General features: G+C 41.3%; 1 protein-coding gene across 1 annotated transcript; it reads right to left on the bottom strand.

Annotated features, from left to right (window-relative positions):
• Positions 1 to 17,846: 17,846 nt before the first annotated feature.
• LOC127529671 (uncharacterized) lies at positions 17,847 to 19,293 on the bottom strand. The gene is made up of 3 exons (XM_051934141.1): positions 18,262 to 19,293; positions 17,917 to 18,072; positions 17,847 to 17,870 (listed from the first exon to the last, which is right to left on the bottom strand). Exons 1-3 carry the CDS (start codon positions 19,291 to 19,293, stop codon positions 17,847 to 17,849), a joined length of 1,212 nt encoding a protein of 403 aa, XP_051790101.1.
• Between the last annotated feature and the right edge of the window lie 7,654 nt (positions 19,294 to 26,947).

Below are 26,947 nucleotides of genomic sequence, written 5' to 3'. Positions count from 1 at the left end.
CCGGGATTATAACGCACTTCCGGGTTATAGGGCATGTATGAGTCCACGGGCCTCCAGACAGCGACTCCCAGTGGTCCCCAGGGTATCCAGCAGGGCTTTGCATAAAAACTACATAGTCCATGAGGCCCTGCTGGAATTCGGGGCCCGTCCACACTGTCGGGAGAGCTCCTCCTGGCGGCCTGGGGGTGAGGGCCGGAATAGGAAGCCGGCAATCCACCACAATATATATTGTGGCAAGCAGCTGGGGGTGGTACCCAGCCGGGACACCCAGAAGGACTGGAAGGGGTGTTACGCCTCCTCCAGACCACAAGGGGGCGACAGCCGTGGTGGCTTTGGGGACCACGGGAAAGGAGCATTGAAGCTCAACCCAATAGGGGCCCATGGTCACCACCAGGGGGCTCCCAGATGCCTGAGGAGCCCCGGCCCTCAGCACTTCTGCCAGACCAGTAAGTGCTGGGGGGAAGAAGACCAGGGACACCCGGAGTGCTTCCAGGTGCGCAGCCGGCACTTCCGCCACACCAGGGAGTGCCAGCAGAAGCTCATTGGGAGGTACCTGGAGCACATCCGGGTGGGTTTAAAGGGGGCCGCCTCCCTCCACTCAATGGCTGGAGTCAGGTGGAAGAAGGACAGAGCTCAGAGGAGAGGAGTGGAGGTGGACCTGAAGAAAGAGAGACATTGATAAGAAGCCTGGGTAAGGATAAGGGGTACTGGGTTGTGTGTTGTTTATTTGTGTAAATATGAATAAATGTGTGTGTATTTTGGAACCATCGGTGTCCGCTTGTCTGTGTCCAGGCCGGCTTCCACAATATATATATATATAAACAGCTCAAAAAATTAAAGGAACACATTGAAAACACATGAGATCACTATGGGAAAAAAATCCTGCTGGCTATCTCTACTAATATGGACTGATATGGTGATGTGTGAGGAATGAAAGGATGGCAGCCACATGGTTTGATGTAAATAAAAATGACCAACATACTGAATTCAAAGACACCCCAGAAATCAAAGGGAAAAAATGATGCAGCAGGCAGGTGAGTCCATTTTGATTTCATTGTAGCAACTCAAAATCATACTCAGATTGCAACCCCCCATGTGCCTTTATGCATGCCTGAAAACATCCTATTGAGATGACAGATGGTGTCCTGGGGGATCTCATGCCAGATCTGGCCCATGGCATCACTGAATTCCTGGATAGTCTGAGGCGTCAGATGGACCGAAACATAATGTCCCACTCAGAGGTGTTCTATTGGATTGAGGTCAGGCGAGTGAGCATGGGGGCCAGTCAATGGTATCAATTCCTTCATCCTCCAGGAACTGCCTGCATACTCTCGCCACATGAGGCCGGGCATTGTTGTGCACCAGGAGGAACCAGCATAAGGTCTGACAATGGGGCCAAGGATTTCATCGTGATACCTAATGTCAGTCAAGGTGCCATTGTCTAGCCTGTAGAAGTCTGTGCGTCCCTCCATTGATATGCCTCCTCAGATATGCCATCACTGACCCACCACCAAACCGGTGCTGAACGATGTTACAGGCAGCATAACGTTCTCCATGGCTTCTCCAGACCCTTTCACGTCTGTCACATGTGCTCAGAGTGAACCTGCTGTCATCTGTGAAAAGCACAGGGTACCAGTAGTGGACCTGCAACTTCCGGTATTCAATGGTAAATGCCAATCGAGCTCCATGGTGCCGGGCAGTGAGCACAGGGGCCACTAGAGGATGTCTGGCCCTCACGCCACCCTCATGAAGTTTTTTTCTGATTGTGTGGTCAGAGACATTCACACCAGTGGCCTGCTGGAGGTCATTCTGTTCCTCTTTGCCCAAAGGAGTAGATAGCAGTCAGTCCTGCTGATAGGTTAAGCACCTTCTACGAGGGGCCCTGTCCAGCTCTCCTAGAGTAACTGCCTGTTTCCTGGAATCTCCTCCATGCCCTTGAGACTGTGCTGCGAGACACGGCAAACATTCTGGCAATGTCACATATAGATGTGTCTGCCATCTGGAGAAGTTGGACTACCGGTGCCACCAAACTCTGTAGGGTCCAGGTATGGCCTCATGCTACCAGTAGTGACACTGACTGTAGCCAAATGCAAAACGACTGACAAAATAGATGAGGAGGGAAAAATGTCAGTGGCCTCCCTCCACCTGTTAAACCATTCATACCTGTTTTGGGGGTCATCTCATTGTTGCCCCCTCTAGTGCACTAAAGCAGCTGAAACTGATTAACAAGCCCCTCTGCTACTTAACTGACCAGATCAATAGCCCAGAACTTTCATTGATTTGATGCTATACTCTCATTAAAAAGGGGTCCTTTCATTTTTCTGAGCAGTATACAGTATATATATATATATATATATATATATATATATATACAGTGCATCCGGAAATTATTCACAGCACATCACTTTTTCCACATTTTGTTATGTTACAGCCTTATTCCAAAATGGATTAAATTCCATTTTCAGAATTCTACACACAACACTCCATAATGACAACGTGAAAAAAGTTTACTTGAGGTTTTTGCAAATTTATTAATAATAAAAAAACGGAGAAATCCCATGTACATAAGTATTCACAGCCTTTGCTCAATACTTTGTCGATGCACCTTTGGCAGCAATTACAGCCTCAAGTCTTTTTGAATATGATGCCACAAGCTTGGCACACCTATCCTTGGCCAGTTTCGCCCATTCCTCTTTGCAGCACCTCTCAAGCTCCATCAGGTTGGATGGGAAGCGTCGGTGCACAGCCATTTTAAGATCTTTCCAGAGATGTTCAATCGGATTCAAGCCTGGGCTCTGGCTGGGCCACTCAAGGACATTCACAGAGTTGTCCTGAAGCCACTCCTTTGATATCTTGGCTGTGTGCTTAGGGTCGTTGTCCTGTTGAAAGATGAACCGTCGCCCCAGTCTGAGGTCAAGAGCGCTCTTGAGCAGGTTTTCATCCAGGATGTCTCTGTACATTGCTGCAGTTATCTTTCCCTTTATCCTGACTAGTCTCCCAGTCCCTGTCGCTGAAAAACATCCCCACAGCATGATGCTGCCACCACCATGCTTCACTGTAGGGATGGTATTGGCCTGGTGATGAGCAGTGCCTGGTTTCCTCCAAATGTGACGCCTGGCATTCACACCAAAGAGTTCAATATTTGTCTCATCAGACCAGAGAATTTTCTTTCTCATTGCCTGAGAGTCCTTCAGGTGCTTTTTGGCAAACTCCAGGCGGGCTGCCATGTGCCTTTTACTAAGGAGTGTCTTCCATCTGGCCACTCTACCATACAGGCCTGATTGGTGGATTGCTGCTGAGATGGTTGTCCTTCTGGAAGGTTCTCCTCTATCTACAGAGGACCTCTGGAGCTCTGACAGAGTGACCATCGGGTTCTTGGTCACCTCCCTGACTAAGGCCTTTCTCCCCCGATCGCTCAGTTTAGATGGCCAGCCAGCTCTAGGAAGAGTCCTGTTGGTTTTGAACTTCTTCCACTTACGGATGATGGAGGCCACTGTGCTCATTGGGACCTTCAAAGCAGCAGACATTTTTCTGTAACCTTTCCCAGATTTGTGCCTCGAGACAATTCCTTTGACTTCATGTTTGGTTTGTGCTCTGACATGAACTGTCAACTGTGGGACCTTATATAGACAGGTGTTTGCCTTTCCAAAATCGGGTCCAACCAACTGAATTTACCACAGGTGGACTCCAATGAAGCTACAGAAACATCTCAAGGATGATCAGGGGAAACAGGATACACCTGAGCTCAATTTTGAACTTCATGGCAAAGGCTGTGAATACTTATGTACATGTGTTTTCTCAATGTTTTTATTTTTAATAAATTTGCAAAAATCTCAAGTAAACTTTTTTCACGTTGTCATTATGGGGTGTTGTGTGCAGAATTCTGAGGAAAAAAATGAATTTAATCCATTTTGGAATAAGGCTGTAACATAACAAAATGTGGAAAAAGTGATGTGCTGTGAATACTTTCCGGATGCACTGTAAATATATTCTTTATTTCAAGAAAAATCTGAATATGTAATAACTCGAAACAAGATGTTCATCATTAGGAATGTGAGTACATGTTTTGTGTAGACTTAAGACTGAGTTTGGTTTACTGTTGTGATTTATTTCTGTGTTTATTCAATAAAGTTTGGTTTTAAAAATAAAAAAAATCTATATCTATTATATTTTAATAATAACCTTTTCCATCTATCTATCTATCTATCTATCTATCTATCTATCTATCTATCTATCTATCTATCTATCTATCTATCTATCTATCTATCTATCTATCTATTTGCTTATTCATTTATTTATTTATTTATTCATTCATTCATTCATTACTGATGTACAATTAAAGGCCGACAGCAGTTAAGAGTTTCATTTTCTTTGCTTCTTGAACTTTTTAAGTGTCAGGAAGGTTAAACACAGGAGAGCCTGTTTCTGTTTAAAAGTGGATTAACAACATCTTTACAAATGAACTGGAACTTGAAGTCAACCATCACGATATTTTATTTGAAGATGATCTTTCCGTAGTTTCCAGACTTTTACTTAATCAGCTCAAGAACACTTCAGTGTTACATCTCAGGGAAGCAACATTAACATCGAGGTTCTGCTCAAACCAATTTAAAAGTCTGGTTTGAAACAAATTACATAATATGAAATATAGAAATAGCAATTGGAAAAAATTATATTATCAAATATCTAAAACAAAATATGTATAAACATAAAACTTATCAAGTTAATTTCTATGGCAAATTAACATTTTTAAAAACATCATCATTCCCAAACAAATTTAAGTGTACACAACTTTATAAAATGAGATTATATGAAAAATGATTAATGGAAGATCCAAGTAATTGGATAATAAAGAAAAAATGTCCATGTTTGCAAAATTAACTCAAGATAACTTTTAATGTAAAAGTAGCCAGAACTTTCCAAAAATGATAACTGACATGTCTAATAGTGTAACTGAAGAGCAAATTCATTGCTGGTCCAAATATGTAATGACTGGTGCTCTTTCATAAATTATATTGTAATTTAGTGTTTCCCACGTCCAGGTGGGTTTAAAGTGCCAACATTCGTGTGATATTTGAATTTATCACATGTTTTATGTATGGGGAGGCTTAAAGAATTGGTGACAGTCTGAGCTGTGATGAGGCGACTCAGCATGGAGGAAATTAACTTTTGGTTTTGGATGGAAGTCGACGGGTGGAGTTGAGGAAACGGCAGTTGAGAACGTGAGGAGATCATCTAAAGATGGCTCAGCAGATGAGGTCTTACCTAAGAAAATATAAGACCTTGTTGATATCAACTGTTTCCTGTATTAAATAACTCAGCCACATTGCCCTCTTTTTCTTTTTTATTTTATTGATTTTATTGTAATCACACAACATTCCACACAAATAGATACATGTTTACAAAAGTAGGACCAAAAACAAATCAACCCCCAGCCCTGAGAAAGACAGCATGGCCAGCAGAGTAAAACTTAAAGCTAATAAAAATAAGTAGATAGATAAATTAATAAGTGATTAAAGATAAATGGAGAAGAATTCATTAAACCCAAACTCATGTAACATATTAGCAGCACACCATTGAACAAAGTCTGAATTATTAGAGAAAGATCAGCCTCACCATTTAACAGAATGAGATGATAACTCCGTATCTGTAAAGAGCAGCCGGACGACTGGCACAACAAAACAATACACGGGTAAGGTGTGTGCCTCTTAAAAATGTAATCATTATATCCAACTGTGTTATTAACGTTTAAAGGTTTGTGACACCCAGAAGGAATCTGTCATCTTATGTTGTTACGTCAAGGAGTTCCAACCAGGATTAGACATTCTGTGCCTCCCGTGTCATTTTGTAACTGAGTACACTTCGATGAACTGTACCAATACACGTAACTCTGCTGTTTAAATGCCTGCGTCTTGACCAAAGTGTCTTATTTCTCCTTCCTTGATATCTTCAGGTTCAGTAAAACTCCACTGTCCCAGCCCCCCATCGTTTTATTCCTGCAGGTCCCATTCCTCATCAGAAGGCCCAGCCGCCACATGCATGTTTATGTGCCATTTCTATAAAGCTCTACTGATGATATGAAGTCAGCATTAACTCAAATATTACAATAACTTCAAACCAACCCACAGCACACTGTACAAGTATCTTTACATATTAATAATAAATTGGAGTCATACTAAGAGATCCTCAGCCTTATTTCTTTGTTGGTCAAGAGGAGTGACAAGTTTGGTTTAATGCTGGTGAAATCAAAGGTGTAAATTCATTAAATAATAAATGTATAAATTGCCAGCCAGCTACAAAAGTCTACGAGGTGTAAAAGTTTAAAAAGCACAAATTGCTTAATCAGTGCGTTTATCACAAGTAAATGAGGTGAACGCTGATTTGTATTCTAAACTCGTGGCCCACATAACAGAAGCTCGAATCCTTCTGACAGTCGCTTGTGTTTCTCCTGCTGTGCACACATTCAGTGTTGGAGTTTCATAAATGACGTAAGGTGCAAGTCTGCTGTGCATGTGCTAAACTCCACATTACCAATTCCATGAAGCTTATGAAGCAAATGTGTTCTCCAACCCTTGAGTTCTGCCCTTCAGTACCTCACAAGTAGTCGGCCGAGCGTGCGACCGTCCTCACCTCCTCTCGTCTTCTAGTGACACTCAGCCGGCTAAACTCCACTTTAAAAAGATTCTCTAGAATTCCTGCTGTTAGTTTATAAGCAGAAAAACAAAAGTGTTTCAAGAATCCTGATGGATTTTGTTTCATTGCTTCAAGAACATCGAGTGTGGATGTCCTTCCTTGAACCTGCTAAAAAACCTATTCAATGAGATGAGGTTGTTCTGTTTTTTTATACATAGCATTTATTTCATACTCTGAACATTACAAGGTGAATGTCATTAGAAAAGAATATCCATCCAGCCATTATCCAACGTGCTATATCCTAACTACAGGGTCATGTTGGTCTGCTGGAGTCAATCTCAGCCAACACAGGGCGCAAGGCGAGAAGAATAAATAAAATAAATTTACCAAGAGAGTAAGCTAAGAGTCAGACCAGAATGTCAAACCACCTTTAATGCCCTAGGAAGGACGTATTCCTGAGAGGACACTTCATGACTGTGATGTCCATCATGTTGAGACATCCTGTCCGTATCTGTCAGCCTTACTGCATATAAAGAGGTGTCATGGCTTTATAAAATGAGAGCTTAGAGGCCTGCAGATGGCCTGACACATGTGCCACTTGTAACCTCCACAAACAGGAAGACCACATAAAAACTCTACACTGATTTAATCCTGAGTACAATTCAAGATGTGCGGAGTGGGATTCAGCAGGTTTGAGAATGTTATGCAGGTCACATCAGGACCTGGTGGGACATCAAAAAGCAGCCCTCAGAACATGGAGCCCACGCTAATATGGCCATCGACACACAGCTGTACGTTGTGATAATTGTTGTGCTGTTGACGTCTGAGGACTTCTGTTTCCATGAGATCTGCAGCGGCGTTTGCCAGAACCTCAGCAGTGCAGTCACAGGAGTTTCAAGCTGTTAGTGTGTTCCTCACAGAACCAGTAATGGGACACTTTATTGCCATTCGCTGATCTGTGTGTTTCACAGGGGCACTCACAATGAGATACTCAGCCCAAAATCTTTAATATGTCAACAGAAGGCACTGCTATGAACGTACAGCTCCACAATCTAAATACACTCTAATGAAAAGAGCAAGTCCTTCTAGTGCACGCGTGCACACACACACATATAAACACACACACGGATAACAAAACTAACAAGCATCTGGACTTGCCTCTAGTGTCACTGGATTACGTTTGCTGCTAAAACAGGGTTACTGTTTTTCTGTGCCACTCTGCAAATTTCCTGCGTTCAGAAATAATACAAATGAATATGTTAGAAGTGAGGGCAGCATGGTGGCGCAGTGCTAGCGCTGCTGCCTCGCAGTTAGGAGACTCGGGTTCGCGTGGAACTTGTATGTTCTCCCCGTGTCTGTGTGGGTTTCCACTGGGTGCTCCGGTTTCTTCCACAGTCCAAAGACATGCCAGTTAGGTGCATTGGCGATCTTAAATTGTCCCTGGTGTGTGTGTGTGTGTGTGTGTCCTGCGGTGGGCTGGCACCCTACCTGGGGTTTGTTTCCTGCCTTGCGCCCTGTGTTGGCTGGGATTGGCTCCAGCAGACCCCCGTGACCCTGTAGTTAGGATATAGTGGGTTGGATAATGGATGGATGTTAGAAGTGCTGATTTGTATTACTTTAAAAGAATGCCAGCACTGTACAAATGATACAAAAATAGTCACCATTACAGGGTGGCATAGTGGGGCAGTGGTAGTGCTGCTACCTCACAGTAAGGAGACCTCAGTTTGTGTCCAGGGGTCCTCCCTGCATGGAATTTGCATGTTCTCCCCATCTCTGTGTGGAATTCCTCTTGGTGGAGCTTGGGCTTCTTCTCAGTGACCAAAGCCATACAGGTTAGGGGCGTTGGTAACGCTGAATTGGCCCGCGTGTGTGTGTTTGATGTGTGTGTGTGTGTGGATGTGTGTGTTTGATGTGTGTGTCTGTGTTTGTGTGTTTGTGTGTGTGTGTGGGTGTGCTCACCCTGCAATGTTTGTTCCTGCCTTGCCCCCTGTGCCCGCTGGGATAGCCTTAAGCTCTCATGTGACCCTGGTCTGAATTAAGCAGGTTAGTAAATCTCCGGACATATCCACTGTGGACAAAAAAGGCACACTGAAAAGCAGGCAGATAATATTTCTCAATTCTCTTTTTTATTCATTCGGAGTCACAGTAAGTAGAGATTCAAAAGAGCATAACTTATTGCCGCAAAGCTCAATTGAACCCCGAGAAAAAAATTAGGAGGGGTTTTATAATTCAGCATTTCATGATTAATAAGACAGAAAGAACATCCTTATCAAAACAGTAAAGTTAAACAATATGTCTGTTGAGCTAAGCATTATCTGTGTTTTCAAAGCTAAGCACAGGAGAGACGCCTTTGCATAAACTACATGTACTTTCTGCAGCCTTGTGACCTTGTCCCTGAAACATTCACTCTGAGAAAGGAAAAACAAGAAACAGATTAGATTTTATTCATGTGGACACTATTTCTCCTGAACCCTGGAATAACATATTTTTGTTAGTTCATAATCCAAAGCGTCTCTCACTGGCAAGTTACAAAGTAGTTATTAGTAAAAATTTCTAATTTACTAAACACACAAAATACATGGTGCTGAGGAGAACATTCTTCTTCTACACCACCATTACCATTACATTATTTACCATTATATTCACCATTACTTGATATCCTTCACTGCTGCTCGTTTCTATCTGACTCAAGTCATGTGGTATTGTGTGTGTGCCGCATTCCTCAGCAACACATTCAGATTTGGATTAGCCATTAATTGCTACTTAATTTTACTTTCATTAAATCAAAGTGGCAACGTGCTGAGCTGGACAGATCATGTCATTCTGTGCTCAGCATCTTCTGCCAACTCCTCCTGGGGAATTCTGAGATGCTTCCATGCTGGTCAAGAGGCACAATCCCTCTAGTGTGTCACTTGTTCACTCCTAGTTTAATGGAAATGCTATTTCCTCATCTTGGTCAATTTCAGTATTCATATACAGTATATCTATGAAGAATTCATTACAACATACCTTTGGATACAAGAAGCATTTCTGCTTACAAAATCCCACGTCAGATAATCTTCTACAATTCTGTCTTTGTCAGAAAGCCATCCTGCTATCAGAGGCGCTGTAGCATGAACCTCCACTGCACTCCTACGGCATTCCAGTGAGGACGACGACTCGATCACATTCACTTCAAGGTTATATTACAATGTAACTTTAGTAGCAGTCAGGCACAAACAAAGCAATGCTTTATTCAAATATGAAAACAATATTGATTCAACATTTACCTGAACAGTAACCAAGAGGTGTAAAAGCAACTTTTTATATTAATTTAACCCTCAAATTTATAGAAGAATACTTTGTTGGTTTTGTCTTTTATAACACATTATGTGGAGTCTGGTTCTTTATATATATTATTTGTACAGAGAAGTTTTTTTGTTTTTTTCATTTAACTACTAACTGCAGGAAAAAAAGAATAAAAAAAAAAAAGATTTCTGTTGAACTCACCATACCCATTAGTCCTTCATACCACACAAGCTCCGTCAAGCAGCACACTTTTGGCTGTGAGAATAAGAAACAAGCAACACCAACCTGGAAAGTGGGCACAGTGTCATTAAATTTGACATGGCCAGTGTAAGTGGACGTGATCCAGCGATGAAATCAGCAACTCTGATATCCCCAATGGCTACAAGTCATGAAATGTGACATCGGCTCAGTTTTGTTAAATTGGCCCCGGTAACAATGTCACCCTGTTATTATCTGGTGCCTTGGCTAGGTGTTGACCAAGCCTTGCACCCAACATGGACACCTGAATAGGCTTCAACTCCTCTGCAACCCTGCTCTGGAATAAGATGATTTAGTAAAAACAGGAGACAGAGCTGGAGGTGACACAGTTAAAGATAAGATTTGCATTGGTTGTGATGAGAATGGACAGGATTAGAAATGAGGACATTAGAGGGTCAGCTCAAGTTGGATGGTTGGGAGACAAAGTCAGAGAGGCGAGATTGGATTGGTTTGGACATGTGCAGAGGAGAGATGTTGGGTATACTGAGAAAAGGATGTTAAGGATAGAGCTGCCAGGGAAGAGGAAAAGAGGAAGGCCTAAGAGAAGGTTTATGGATGTGGTGAGAGAGGACATGCAGGTTATGGGTGTAACAGAACAAGATGGAGAGGACAGAAAGATATGGAAGAAGATGATCTGCTGTGGTGACCCCTAACGGGAGCAGCCAAAAGAAGAAGAAGTAAATGTATGTATATATCCATCTATCCATTTTCCAACCCACTGAATCCGAACACAGGGGTCTGCTGGAGCCAATCCCAGCCAACACAGGGCACAAGGCAGGAACCAATCCAGGGCAGGGTGCCAACCCACCGCAGGACACACACACACACTAGGGCCAATTTAGAATCACCAATCCACCTAACCAGCATGTCTTTGGACTGTGAGAGAAAACTGGAGTGCCCGGAGGAGACCCACGCAGACACGGGGAGAACATGCAAACTCCACACAGGGAGGGCCCGGGAAGCGAACCCGGGTGCCCAGGTCTCCCAACTGCGAGGCAGCAGCACTACCCATTGCGCCGCCGTGTGTGTATATCTATATGTTCATCGGGGTAATTATATTCATGGCATTTGTAGTCTGAATCACAATCTGATTGTATGGGTAGTTACCTGGTAAGATCAGATTGTGATTCAGACTACGAATGCCATGAATATAATTACCCCGATCTACATGCTGACAAGTGAACGAAGCACACGCCGTAGTGCAGCGCTAGGGGCTTCGCCTCTGGCGCTGATGTTCGAGGTTTGATTCCCGAGAGGGGATGCAGTGAGTGTGTACGCCTGATGAGCCCAGAATTAGGGCGAAACACGTGTTGCGTACTCTTTGCTTTATTTGACTGTAAAACTATTTCAACCATATATATATAGAGAGAGAGAGAGAGAGAGAGAGAGAGAGCGAAAGAGATTCTTTAAATTTAGTTATTCCATTATTGTTCTCCACTTCACTTCTCTTCTTATTCTCATTTTTGTTAGCACCTGAACGGTTTTTCTCTACTTTGGCAAAACATATGGAGGCGCGCCAAGTCAATGAAGCCGTTTGGAATGTTTGAGGGAGTGGGAGAGAGAGAGAGAGAGAGAGAGAGAGAGAGAGAGAGAGAGAGAGCGAGACGCTGTCTGGGTGGGCGGAGTCAGAGAGCGCTGGACAGCTCCACGCAGAGGGTGTCCGAGTGCACCGATTAAAGCTGCGCGATCACAGGATGGAGAGAAAATATCATCGTGGATGACACAATTTGAGAAACAGTAAAGGTACGTGCTTTGCCTATACCGTCACCATTTATTGAACAAGGCGGCCACTTAGATAGTTTATTTTTTTAATCTATACAACCTATTAACGCGATTACATTGTTTGATATAATTTTCGAATACTAGTAATGTCTGACGACCTATCTGAGCCCATGTACAGGACGGGTGGTCTTCTAAATCTCGGGACAGACTGTACTCCTCTTCACAGAGGCTATGTTTACGCTGAGTGTCCGTGTTTCTTTATTTTCTTCAAGTTCAGGTTTGCACGTGTACTTGTTTTAGTAAAACTTTGGCAGGCTTGTTCTTCTTATTTACGACACTTATAGACGATGTCTTGTTGCACGAACAAGCTGCGCTGCACTTTTGATCACTCGAGAAAGTCGGCGAGTGGAGACTCGGATGAGCACTAAAAGACTTGCCAGCATGGGCTGTGAGTGACAGCGTGCAGATTTGGGGCGCAAACCACGAAGGAGAATGTTAAGAAAGGGCACGATGGGGAACACACGCCGTGTCTGTTTAGTACAGAAGCTGTCTCCACGAGAGCTGCAACAGGTGAAAGTGGCGGACAGTCGGACCGAAGAGGTACTGCGTGGCTAAAACACCAGAGAAGCTCGGCACGGGTGCGCTGCGTGTCTACAACACACTCGGGGCGCTTTATAGGGTTAATTATGGCGAGCTCTGGGGTCTTAAAACATTGGAGCTCCTCCCATCGGCTCTTGTTCCAAACCCTCTTTATGATAAGCGGGGGCGCGGTAGAAATGCTCCTATTCCAGCAAGCAAATGGCTCCAGTCCATAGCAGAGCAAAACACACAGACACACACACACACACACTTGGGCCAATTTTGCCTCACCGACCACTTAACCTGTTAATGTATGGACAGTGGAAGGAAACTGGAGAAGCCAGAAGAAATCTATGAAGATAAAAGTGGAGAACATGTAAACTCCACGCAGGGATTACCCGGGCTGTGAACGGTGGTGCCGTTACTGCAAAGAATTAAGTAAAGTAGGTGCAGAGCGCAGGTAGCTTCGGAGCTCATTTAAGAAATATCTCATTTTCTTCTTGAAACCAATAGCTTCAAGTTCTTGTTTCTTTATCTTTGTATTCTCGTGTCTTGAATAAACGGCCATCGGAGCATCTGCAATAACTCTTGAGACCCTTCTTCGTCCTTCTTTACGACAATTCGGCGGCTCCTTACAATTTAGTCTTCTTTCCGTTCTCACTTTTATCTTGATTGCATCGTGCATCGCCGGAACGAGCGATTTTACAAGCAGCGTTTATGCGCCTGCTATGAATCTGACAATATGAGGAGCAAAATGATTGAAAAGATACGGTCCTGTAAATTGTCAGGTGTGCTGTGAGTATGCCACCTTCCAGCAGTGGACTCTTGACTTGCGGCTTGCCCCTTCCATTCTGTGCTGTCTTCTTTCTTGGAATCTGCACTAGACTGTGTATTAGCTACTCCGAGTGTATGAAAAACATTTTAATGTCATTCCCGGTGATTTTATATATGGCTTTACCTAAGCGAAGTCATGACATGAAGACGTGGACCCTGGAGCAAGATTCATCCTGAGTGGCAGCTTGAGGCATGTCCATGGAGCTACACATAAGAGCGGGTTAAACTGCATTGCATTTGCTGTCTTAGATTTGGGAAAAAGCCATGGCCACCTGAATATCAATGCAAAGTTCAGAGGGGAAAATCAACACACCCAATAAAAAATACTGGAGAAATGAAAAAGGCAAATTGTGCAGGGACAGAGCCGAACCGCAGAGAAAGAAACACACTGAAGGGCCACAACTGTCAATGATGACATTCTATCAAGCCTAATAAGTCGAGGTTATGATCATTAAAGGCCTGAGGATAACATTTTTGAGTGAGTAAATATAATTTGTTTAGTCTCACAGTTTGTTCATGGAAGACTTTAACTCAAATCCGTAACATGATGAGGTAGTTCATAGTTTTGATTTGTATCAACTTTAAATATTATTATCATAACTAATGAAAGACTGACTGATCATAAGTGTTACACTTTTCGGCAAGTTCTGTCCAGTGATGGCAATCAACATTCAGTGATGTTGACAAGAAAGTGTGGAGATGAGTTTTCAAGGTCAAAAATACATGTTGGAGGAAATAATGGCCAGGAAGATAAACAGGGAGGTGACGCACACAGCTGGTCTCCTTTTACAGCGTTATTTTGGGAGAATTAAGTGGTGTGGGCTGGCAAGCTTTGTTACACTGAATGGCCTGTTCTCGTCTGAATTTTCTTAAAAGTTCTAATGTTCTAAAAAATGGCTAAATCTCAGAAAAATGTTTGATCCTTTCTAAAACAACATGGAAAAACATACAGCAACCTCAGCTTAGTTCTTCTGATTTTTTTCTAGTGTTCCATGATATACTCAATGCAATATTTTAATCTTGAAAAATCTGTCCTTTTGCAGTGTGTGACATTTTCTTTGTGCCCATTGAGCAAAAACTGGGAATTTAGATAGATAGATAGATAGATAGATAGATAGATAGATAGATAGATAGATAGATAGATAGATAGATAGATAGATAGATAGATAGATAGATAGATAGATAGATTTGTAATTTTAAATAACCTGTAAAGGTATTTTGTACAATGAATCAATTGTTTGAATGCAGGACTATACTGATATGGACTGATATGGTAATATGTTACATCATATATATCATATCATTTGATGGAAATGAAAATTATCAACCTACAGAGAGCTGAATTCAAAGACACCCTGAAAATCAAAGTGATATAATGATGCGGCAGGCAGGCGAGTCCATTTTGTCAAATTTCATTGCAGAAACTCCAAATCGTGCTCAGTAGTTTGTATGGCCCCCACGCGCTTGTATGCATGCCAGACAACTTCAGGGGGTGGGGTGGTGGGAGGCGCGGTCAGGCTCCTAATGAGACAACAGATGGTGTCCTGGGGGATCTCCTCTCAGATCTGGACCAGGGCACACTCAAAAAAATAATTCATTGGATGAACGTAATTTTATCTTGCCACTTATATTCCATCTAAATAAATCATGTTCTATCAATCCATCTTGATAGTGTTGTTTCAACACCACCCATGTTTGTAAGTGTAACATAATATTAACATTTACATTCAATTAATTTGGCTTTTATTAAATTAACATGTTTGTACCAAGTTAGTCTAATTAAATTCATTTAAATTGATTTTATATTGATTAAACACTTTGGCACAACAAAAGTCAGCCATGTTATATGAACTAGTAAATGTTTTGTCTGTTACACCAATGTTAATCTTGTTGAATGAAGTAATGTGAGTATTACAGACAAAAGCTACATCAAACTTTTTTCAGTTAGTGTTTTTTATTGCTTATGTAAACAATTTTAATTCAATTACTGAAACATACATAAAGGATAGCTTGCAAAACCATCTCTTTTATTTTGCTCTATTATTCTTAAAACAACTGTAAGGATCCCAGTTCAGCCCAGCTTTCTCCCCTTCAACCATCTCATACTAAACTTATTAGCACCAACCAAATGGGCTCAATAACTTTTTTCATACTACCCAAGAATTTAAATCAACAGTCCAAATTGCAACCACACTCTTCTTAGGGGTAGTTCAAAGCTAAGAGATCAAGCTGAGCTGAGTAAATAACGGGTACATTTAGAATCTTTCATTAACAGCAATGCATGTAGGAGATTACAGAACTTCCAGAACAATGAAGACATGCTGACTTCCCGTGGACTAAACATTACACCAGATCTTAACTATCATCGTCATGTCAATGCTGCCATATTGTGGAAATGTGTGGGAAATAACAGTTCAGAAATAGTCCTTCAAAATGTGGGCACTTCTGTCATATAAGGTTTAACGTTCAACAAATGTAGAATATTTTGCCAACAAAAAATAACAGCCCTAAAGCAATCTTTTGGGATTTGTGCGCAACTTAGAATTTTTAAACTTAAAATGACAAGTGCAACAATTCAGATTAAACTTACTTGTAAAAATGTAATAAAATATGCATTGGAACCAACAATATGCATTTTAACACCATTTTAAGCACTGTTATAACATTCAACACTTGCATTGCAAAAAATAAATCAAAAGAAATGAAACATTATTGTAATGTTGCTTGCATACCTTTTGCTAACTTGAGATGTCAAATCTTTGTAAATTAGTGCTCGGTTTTAATCAGACTGTATCCATTAATGTAGTCTATTTACATGTGCAGAAAGCATTCAATGTGTGTTCAAGTTCGAGTATGACTGCTCCACTTAGAAACAATTTTTGAAAAACAGTGTGTACATTTGACTTTGTAACAATTGTCGATGTGGTAAAATCGCTGTTTACACTGTAAGTGTATGAGACTTTAACTTATGAGCCAACAATCTTTATCTCAAGTCTACTGAGCAAACCAAATAGTGCTTCTAAACATTTTTATAATTTTGTAATTTTGAACTTTCAAAGTTAAACACAAAACAATCTGCATTGAAGAGATATGGAAAAATATCTGTCTTCCATGAGTCTGTTTCAAGCTCATTCACCCCGTTAGCTTGTTTTTTAGGAACCGTGCCTTGGATGAAAACCTCTGCCCATCCAAATTCATGATAATTTTTTGCAAGACTTCAAAAGTGCATTTGAGCTCCGGTGGGTAGCTTAGGTTCAGACAGTATATCAGTCCAAATAACAGAGCACAAGCAATCGCGATGCTCCTCAAACCGGTGAGAACCTCCACACCTTCAATCAGGACACCAATATTCTCTGGGTCATCTCCAGGCTCTGCACCCTCCTGCTGTATGACATACACTCCCATCACAGTTTGCTCCATGGCTTCAGTGTTGGCCTCAGTGTTCTGTGAAGTAAAATATGATAATAAATACATTTGTTTGAGACTAGATATTGGTGCAAAAAAATGCTGATTGCTAATCATAACATTATAAAAACATTTCCAATTTTATGACTAAAAAAATTTACTCAGTTCAATTAGAGATGTACAAGAATAACACAGATGCACCAAATAGTAAAAAGTGAAATCTAAGCTTGGACATCCCAGTGTGCAATGAGAGAATTAACTGTAGAAACAAAGAAGGAAGTAACAGAGACCAATGATCGCTATAAAAGAGCTCAGTCAACCACATCAAGACAATTGCATACAAGTAGCCTACCATTGCCTACACAACATTCAAAGCCCATCTGCAATTTCCTAGAGGAACTAGGTGGGGCATTTTATCCATATGCATGAATTATTTACAACACTTACCCAGCTCTGTACAAAATATATTAAAATAATATTGTTTTAGAAACTGATATGTTTACCAAATTCTAAATTCTATGTCTCTAATTTCAAACCTCAGAAATTTGACATGAAACAAAAACAAGGACAAATTACATTATGTTTTAGTCGTACAGGGTGTCACATTTTGCTGTTTCAAATTTATTACCCATAACTCCTGCAGTTAATTACATAACACACAAGTAAATGTGTGAATGAAATGTGCTGTAAGTCTACATCTTTGTCACACGTTGTGAATGTAACTCACTGTGTATTCCTTCACAAGTTTCTCGTGGTCTTCGTTCAGGTAGACGCACAAGGACTTGAGGATGCATGCTCGTCTTGAATGTATTGTGTCATCCTGGGGTAAAAAGGGAATCCATTATGAGAATATTTAGCTTTTAGGCAGCAGTTTGAAAAAAGAACTATGGTAGACAATACTTAGGTCGGAGGAGACCAAAAGGCAAGTACTCATCTATCTCAACCACATCAGACACAAAATAAGGCAACCACACACACTACTGTTTTAAAATTAACCATATGATTTTATCAATTCCTTATTAATCTCAGACTGACGCTTATGCAATTGGTATAACAATATGATTAAGTGTCTGATTAGGTAAAAACATCTTAGGACTTTTGCCTACCATATGTATAGATATTTTTGCTCATGAAAGTTTCGTGATATGGGCCTAAAAAGAACTTCATAAGCACAGGTCTAACCATTTTAGCACAAACCTTGGAGACGGCCATCATGATGTGTCTCAGTTTTCTTCCAGCCACCCCACCTTTGCATCGAAAGATCTCCATCATGCGTGGAGTGTACCTGTCTATCTCAGAAAAGAATGTAGATAGCAGTGGTACAGTCGATATGTGCAGGAATTCCTTGTCGATCTGAAAAACATGAACAATGCACTTATGACTTGCACTGTTAGAACACAACATGCAACAGAGAAAGGACATACCAGGAATTATTAGCTGTTTGATCACAATATTATATCACTATTAGTGAAGAAACAAACAACTGGTCATCACTATATAACACATTCTTGGGGCATAAAGCCTTACATATAGGACATGCACCTCTTTCTGAGTGAACAGAGATGGCCATCTGCTTTTGAAGTCTGCAATCAAGGGCTGTCCTTGAATAACTTCTTGCCTTCTGTATGAGAAAGTCTTCTCCATTTTCATTGTCACTATATGGTCATTATTTCTCTTCTGAATCTCTGAAAGCAGTGCAATTCTCTCCTTTTCCAGACTGTCAGTGGTTTCTCCTTTTGGATACTGCGGACAATAATTGGCTTCTGCCCTTCTAGGCTTTTTCACATTCAACGCTGCCTGACTTTTGTCTTGGGCCTTGTTCTTTAGTGAATTTACCATCACCTCAGCACAGCCCAGGCCTCTGAGTTTGGTCCAGAGATTGGCCATTTTATACTTGAGGCTAATCTTCCAACCATAACAGCCATTGAAGGATCCCTGCTCCCTCAGACAAGGATGCTTTTTCACAAAGGCTTCTGCAACTTCATTCAGGTCATTGTCAGTTGGATAGACTTTAAATTTAATTATTTCTTCAGCCAGTCTTTCTAAAAGGTGGGATTTCAGTTTTGGTGAGGGGGTCAAATGAGTTCCACCAGCACTGAACTCAGCGTTGGCCTTTTCAAGTTGCAGTTCGGCCTCATAGCTAAAACGAGGGACTGTGAAGACACTTGGCCACACTGACAGTCTTGTAGATGGCGATGAACCTGATGATGAAGCAGGCTTTGTATTATCCGTATCTGCTGAAGAGCTTGAAAAGGAATGTGTTGGACTCTGGACTGCAACAGGTTGACCTGTCACTGCTTCATCTTCTGTAAACCTTTGTAACTGTAGAGTATATAAGTATACAACCTTTAAAGTTGCTTTATCATTGATTTCAGAGATCGAAGTCAGGTTTATGAACTCATTTCCGAAATCAGGATCTTGATATTGAAGGCGAAAATCCTGTTCCACTCCAAAATTAGTCTTTATATCCTGGCACAATTCCTCAATGGAGTCTGATATCCCCGCTGGTAAAATTAGTTTCCTGGCATCATCTTCTCCAAGTATGATCCTCAGTCTTATGGGCTGGGCCATCATGTTGACCTGGAAAATTATTTAAAAAATAAATAAAGATGCACTCATTGAATATTGTGTGAGTGTGTGTATATATGGGTCAAATTTGTCAACAATTAAGGCAATCAACAATAATTTGATGATGTCACCTAGGACATTGTAACTGGAAAAGGACAGGTGAATAGTGCATTTTCCAGATTTGTCTTGGATTCTTTTAGTTAATGACATTAGTTTAAAAAAATCAACAGTCAATTCTCAAAAAATTAAGTAGCAGCTGGTCTGCAAAGCATGATTTATTATTTACAGTACCAGGTGATACAGTAGGAAAATACTTACAAACATTACTCCTGTTTACCCTGCAAGTTAGTGTGTCTCTTCAGAGTAACCAGACGCAGGCCTCCCACTGAATAGGCAGCTAACGGGTAGTCATCGAGTAGTTCCCTATGCTCAATCAGAGACACCTCTGTCACATGTGACATGTCAAGTTCAAAAGCTCTGAAGTGCTCTCGATACCAAGCAGAGAACTTTTTCACAAAAAAGTATATCCTACCAGTCAAAATAAAAATCTGCAGAATTTCTTCAAACTCTGGCAGACCAAATAATTGCCCATGGACAACTATCATTCCTTTGTTGTAGTTCATGCCATTGTATGACACACTTTTTGTAATATGGACATCAGTTTCATCTGGTAATCTTTGCTTAATAGCTATTGCAATGTCGCTTTGCAGAATATCAATTGGTACTGATGAGACAGCAGTTACCATTAAAGGTGTCCTATGGTCAGAAGAGTGCAAGTCAGAGGCAATCATGAGCTGATGTTTTCTGGCAAGTGTGAGGGGTATGTTTTTAAAACAGTTGGTATGGCGAGCAATCTGTTTAAAAAAACTATGTTTCGCCTCAAATCTCATTGTCCATTTGTGGACAAGAGGCCCAAAGAGCCGAATCAGAGCAGGGTAGTGCTCCAAATAATGATGTTTAGGGAGAAGACTGTTGTTTGGAAAAAGTTCTTGGTATTTCTGGCGATGTTCACTGATTTTACACTCAAGGTATGAAATCGTCTCATCAGACTGGACAGGGGCTACAACAAGCTCCACAATGTCTTTCAGATCCAAAACAATATGCCATGCAGGTTCATCCTCTGGAACAAGTGGACCAATAATTAGAGGCAACAATCGAAGTAGAGACCAATTTTCATGTGCATTTCCACCAATGTTTTTTTTTTACTGAGAAAGCCTGTGGTATTGCGTGAGGCCGATTGGTTTTATCTGCCCATTTGTACTCAAAATTTTGGATCAAGTTGTTAAGTTTTTCTAAGGTTAAATACTTATTAGAGATTAAAAGAGAAAAACAATGAGCAAGCTCCACGGGTATTATGCCCTCTAACAGATCATGTGCTACATCTGGAGGGTAGCCTGCAGTGACATGAAAATGGCTCAGATTCTTACTCAAAATACAATCCCGTTTAACTCCACAACACGCACTTGCTGTTTCTAGTGCACGCTTCAAATGGGCTTCATGAAGTTCCAGTGTTCTACGCTCAAAAACACCAGCAGTCACTGACTTTATTTCAGATTTTTTAGCTGTACAGAATCTGCAGATGTATTCAGCAGAAAAATTTTCCACAAAACCTCCCAGCCCATGGGCTCCTAGGTTGTCAGCTATGACGCAACTCACAGTTCCTTTAATACACTCGTTCAACTGACTGATGAACACACCATGTTGCTCCAAAATCACCAGATCTTTCAAAAGTGGATCCAAGACTTTTTCAAACCCAAATGTCCTCAAATCTTCACTTTTACAAAGGACTGCCAGATAAATGGATGAGAGGGCTGAATGAGAGCCAGGAGGTAAATTGCCCAAGACCCAATATACACCACAAAGCTTATGCTTTTTGCGTGAGGTCCCAAGAGGGTTACAAACCTCAAAATCGTCAATATAAAGGTTTATGGAAATTCTCAACTTCTCAACAGCTAGAAAGCCATTTCTTTTATAATGCTCACCATCTCGAAAAGATCTGTAAACCCGCTGATTCAGATTCTCTCTGTTTTCTTGAGCTATTTGTTCTTCAATCACTCTATCCAATAATTTATTGTGACTCAGTATTACCTGCAATAACTGTAATAAAGGGATGTACTGAAATGACTTCCTTTGGTCTTTAGATAAAAAATACTCAACAGGCTCTACAACCCTAAAATTTAGTGTGTAGTATAGTTTTCTTTTATAAGAACTGGCAAGAGGACCACACTTTCCCAAAATTTTAGCCACAGGGTTAGAAACACACACAGAATCGGCAAGTTCTTCAATAACAGCCTGACCAATATGGAGGTTATGGCTTTTGAAAATTTCTGTAATTGTATGCTTTGTGAGAAGCGCACTAGCTGAACTTAACAGAAAATGTAACTCCTCTAATAACTCATCTACTCCTTTTGCTGGAACATGAAATATATGTTCTAATTTCAACAATATTACTGCTACTTTCCGTTCAATTAGTTCTGGCTGATTTTCAACAGCACTATAATCACTTTCTGTCACTGACTCACTTTCAAATTCACCATAGGATACATCTGCAGAACAGCTAGCCCTTACGTTATCAGAGGACTCTGACACTTGAACCGGGTCCACAAGTGTAACTACACTGGCTTTAAAATCTTTAAGTGTGTGTGGATGATGTTTCCTCTTTTTGTGTGTATAAAATGTATTGTAAATATTTGTCTTGAAAGGGCAACCAAGAAACACACAACTAACTGTCTCGTTACTTCGCAGATGTGTTCCAATGTGGACAAAAAAATCTTTCTCCGAGAAGACGTCACTGCATTCACATAACTCACATTTAAAAGTTACTGAACTGGAAGCTGTCTGCATAAACTGAGATGAATGAGCTTTATAGACATGAGTGTTCAGTCCACTCCACGTCTTGAATGTGCATGGACAATTTACATATATGCACAGATAATGTTGGCCTATTCCATAATGATGATGTAGTTTATAATGCTTTAGTAATTTGTACCTACTTCTCTCTCTGGTGACACAATGTTTGCACTGCCACATACACGTCACTGATAGAAAAAGAAATATGCATTAGCAAACGATAATATAACAAACAAAGGCCGGGTTTGGGTCAGGGGGATTAAACTTCTGCATAATGCCAACTAAATAACAGATACAAAATAATAGGACAAACATATGAACTTATCTGGTGCAAAAGAATCTCAGAGCATGGGGATGTGGCTTTATTTTGTGATGTATTTCTGGTGGGAAAAAAATATAGAGAGATTAAAGTAGTTACTCTGATGAATGTGTGTTAATATCTACATACACTGAAATGTGAAGACTGTTAGCCTTAATGCAGAGCACCAGAGAGCACAGAAACAATGACCCAAACAATATTCCACTTAAATAATTCTGAATTCAAAAACTAAGTGCGGATATTATAGAAAAAGAAAATGCACATGAAATTAATGCTGTTGTCCCCCACTATAGTGCACTCCTCAAAGGCACCAAACTCCACTGACAAAAACAGCAATTTCAGGTAGACCATCATAAAACTCTTCAAAATCACCAAAATCGTTTAGAAGAAATTACGGCGCTACACGGCGTTCCCACCGACTTCGCGCTCCTCAAAGTCAGCACACGCCATAAGTAAACCCCAGAGATAAAACAGACCTAACCACGCAGATAACCATGAAACACATCTCATTCAAAGTCCACAGAAACGAAAAACAAAACTTACCAAAGTCTCCTCGTTTGTCTTTGCACTGTTCCAACAATTTGCGAAATTCTAATTCACCGAATTACATGTGAAAACATTCTGGCTCACTCTCCGCTATATCGTGCTCCTCAAAGTCACCAAACTCCACTGGTAAATCATTTTATCAAACCATGCAGATAACGAAGAAACACACCTCATTCAAAGTCGACAGCAACAAAATAAAACTTACTAAAATAACTCAGATATTTCTAAAAACTACTATTTATCTCTCACACTACTAACCTAAAAGAGATATGTGAATTACTTACTTCACTGTCAAGTATGCCAAAGGATTCACTCCACGCGCGCTCGTTAACGTCTCAATGAACTTTTCCGCATCCGGTGAGCGTGGAGCATGCGCAATAGCTGACGATATCAGAGTCATTGGTTTGATGGACCTCATTCTCATAGGATTGCCATGAATGAATTTAAGTCATCAGATTTTTCTTTGAGTCATGTTCAACAAAAAAGAATGAAGCATTTAATGAACATAAAAATGATTTATTCATGTAATGTAAACATATTACTACTTTGCTAATCAAACACATGCCCTAGTTGATTTTTTTGAGTGCATAACTTAACTCCTGGACAGTCTGAGGCGTCAGATGGACTGAAACATAATGTCCCACCCAGAGGTGTTCTATTGGATTGAGGTCAGGTGAGTGAGCGTGGGAACCAGTCAATGGTATCAATTCCTTCATCCTCCAGGTACTGCCTGCATACTCTCGCCACATGAGGCTGGGCATTGTTGTGTACCAGGAGGAACCAGCATAGGGTCTGACAATGGGTCCAAGGGTTTCATCCCGATACCTAATGGCAGTCAAGGTGCCATTGTCTAGCCTGTAGAGGTCTGTGCATCCTCCATGGATATACCATCACTGACCCACCACCAAACCGGTTATGCTGAACAATGTTACAGGCAGCATAACGTTCTCCACGGCTTCTCCAGACCCTTTCACGTCTGTCACATGTGCTCAAGGTGAACCTGCTCTCATCTGTGAAAAGCACAGGGCACCATTGGTGGACCTGCCAATTCTGGTATTCTATGGCAAATGCCAATCGAGCTCCACAGTGCCAGGTGGGCAGTGAGCACAGAGCCCACTAGAGGACATTGGGCCCTCTGGCCACCCTCATGAAGTCTGTTTCTGATTGTTTGGTCAGAGACATTCACACCATTGGCCTGCTGGAGGTCATTTTGTAGGCTCTGTCAGTGCTCACCCTGTTCCTCCTTGCCCAAAAAAGCAGATTCTGGTCCTGCTGATGGGTTAAGGACCTTCTACGAGGGGCCCTGTCCAGCTCTCCTAGAGTAACTGCCTGTCTCCTGGAATCTCCTCCATGCCCTTGAGACTGTGCTGGGAGACACAGCAAACCTTCTGGCAATGGTATGTATTGATGTGCCATCCTGGAGAAGTTGGACAACCTGTTACACCAAACTCTGTAGGGTCCGGGTATTGCCAGTAGTGACACTGACCATAGCCAAAAGGAAAACGAGTGAAAAAACAGGTGAAGGGGGAAAAATGTCAGTGGCCTCCACCTGTTAAACCATTCCTGTTTTGGGGGTCATCTCATTGTTGCCCCACTAGTGCTCCTCTTTACCACCAAAGCAGCTGAAACTGATTAACAAGCCCCTCTGCTACTTAACAGACCAGATCAATAGCCCAGAAGTTTCATTGACTTGATGATATACTCTCAGTAAAAAGTGTTCCTTTAATTTTTTTGAGCAGTATATTATAACAAATACAAACTCCCTTATGACCAAAACTGAAAAAGGCTGAAGATATCTGCTATGAATATCATTAGGGTCTCTGCTTTGTTAAAAACCCTAATTTATATATCATATACTGTATATATATTGTAGATGAGATACCTTTATCTGTTAATGTTGTCTTTTGATGGATGTACAATGTGAAAGATTTCTTTTTTGCTTGATCTTAAGTTTTTGCAATTTGATTTTTTTATGATATTATTCGCTGATATTTCATCATTACTGGTGCTGGTAGTCTAACACATTCTCAAATACAGTGTCTCTCCATTACTCCTTCACATAAGCTTTACTGAAGGTTGTCTCCTTCCTCGCCTGCCATTCTGGTCTTTCATCACTACCCTCCATGCAGCACCAATGATCTTTTCTTTGCCGTGTCTGCTGTTTGTATATTCACTTTGCCAACTCCACCTCTCACTGCTCACTTGGGGTCAGAGGTAATCCCATCTGCACTCACTTTCATCCACGCTGGAGATCCTACCCTTTTCTTTCAGCGTCACTCTCTCTTTCTCTCCTTCTCTGTCAGGCCCTGTCCCTTCTCACAGAGTGTCTCTTTCAGGTCCATGTGGACCCATCCTTAAACATTTTCCTTCCAAAAGTGCCATTGGTTAAGAGGGGTCTCACAGTAATGAGCTGTAAAGAATAACTGAATGAATAAACTCCAGTGTGTTTGTTTTTGGTGCACTCCTCAGTTCTACTCTTCTTTTTCTACAGATAACACTGAGATTATTATCTCCACTTGTACAATATGGACAAGGTGAGCCCAACTGTCCATGGACCTCAACAAGGGAAATACAAATGTGAAGAGGGGGTCTCAGAAGAAGCGTGCAATGTCAAGGATGAGAAATATCTCAGACGGAACTGGGGGCTCCTCTTAATGAATGGCATAGAAGTTGAAGAGGAGTACTGTAAATGGGGGTCTGATCATCCTGAAGAGGAAAGTGTCTGCATCAAAGAGGAGGAGAATTGTGAAAGTGGACCTATAGACTTTACAGTAGACTGAGGTTTCCTTTTAAGGAATTGCATAGATGTAGATAAGCAGCACTGTAAAAGGGGGTCTGAACATCTTGATCATGAAAGTGTCTGTATAAAGGAGGAGGAGAAGGAGGATTGTGATAGTGGACCTAAAAACTTTACAGTGGTCTCTGAGCCAATGTTTTACATCGGTGATGTGCAGAAATATACCTGTGAAGAGGGGGTCTCAGAAGAAGTGGGCAATGTCAAGGAGGAGACAAATCCCACAAGCCACTGGGGTCTCCAGTTAAAGAATGGCACAGATGTTGATGAGGAGCACTGTACATGGGGGTCTGAACATTTTGATAATGAAAGTGTCTGCATAAAGGAGACGGAGAAGGAGGATTGTGATAGTGGACCTAAAAACTTTACAGTGGACTCTGAGCCAATGTCTTACATCAGTGATGTGCAGAAATATACATGTGAAGAGGGGGTCTCAGAAGAAGTGTGCAATGTCAAGGAGGAGACAAATCACACACAACACTGGGGTCTCCAGTTAAAGAATTGTGCTGATGTTGATGAACAGCACAGTAAGTGGGGGTCTGAACATCTTGAACAGGCAAGTGTTTGCATAAAGGAGGAGGAGAAGGAGGATTGTGATAGTGGACCTACCTGTATAGACTTTACAGTAGAATCTGAGCCAATGTCTAACATCAGCGATGAACAGAAAAACAAAACTGTCGATGGCATAAAGGGAGAAGACCTCAGATATGAATCTGACCAGCAGGGTTTTTACCGAGATGAAGAGGCTCCTGGATTAGGATTCACCCCCAGTAGACACTGCTCCATACAGCAACATTCTATAAATGTGAAGCTGGAATCTGTGATGAAGAAGACTACCAAAGCATCGGGTTCAAGTCCTTCAGGAGAAGGTAGGTGATGAAATTCAAGAATTAGCCTGAGGCTCTGGGCTGGTGGGATTTACCTGACATGCACAGCTTTTTCTTATCACTGAATTCAGAACTGCAGGCTTGTTTCAGTTTGTGCCAAATCTTTACACCTCTTAAACAGTAACATGGCCAGCACTGGGCAGCATTAGGCCCAGCAAAGGAATACATTTTGCTGTTAGTGAAACTCCATCCGTTTCAGGAGTGAAATGCTGAGTTTTGCTACAAATTACCTTTTCTAGCGCAGTTATATCCCAATGCAGGAGT

This window comes from Erpetoichthys calabaricus, chromosome 1, assembly GCF_900747795.2.
Source record: "Erpetoichthys calabaricus chromosome 1, fErpCal1.3, whole genome shotgun sequence".
Lineage (NCBI taxonomy): Eukaryota > Metazoa > Chordata > Cladistia > Polypteriformes > Polypteridae > Erpetoichthys > Erpetoichthys calabaricus.
The sequence above is the reverse complement of the archived record's forward strand: the minus strand, read 5'-3'. Positions and strand labels throughout refer to the sequence as shown.

Excerpts from the sequence above, each read along its gene's own strand:
- LOC127529671 (XM_051934141.1), bottom strand. The coding sequence starts at position 19,293 with ATGATGGCCCAGCCCATAAGACTGAGGATCATACTTGGAGAAGATGAT. Across the intron at positions 18,073-18,261 it reads CTCTGTTCACTCAGAAAGAG|ATCGACAAGGAATTCCTGCA; the intron begins GTGCATGTCCTA and ends CATGTTTTTCAG. Across the intron at positions 17,871-17,916 it reads TCATGATGGCCGTCTCCAAG|GCCCATATCACGAAACTTTC; the intron begins GTTTGTGCTAAA and ends AGTTCTTTTTAG.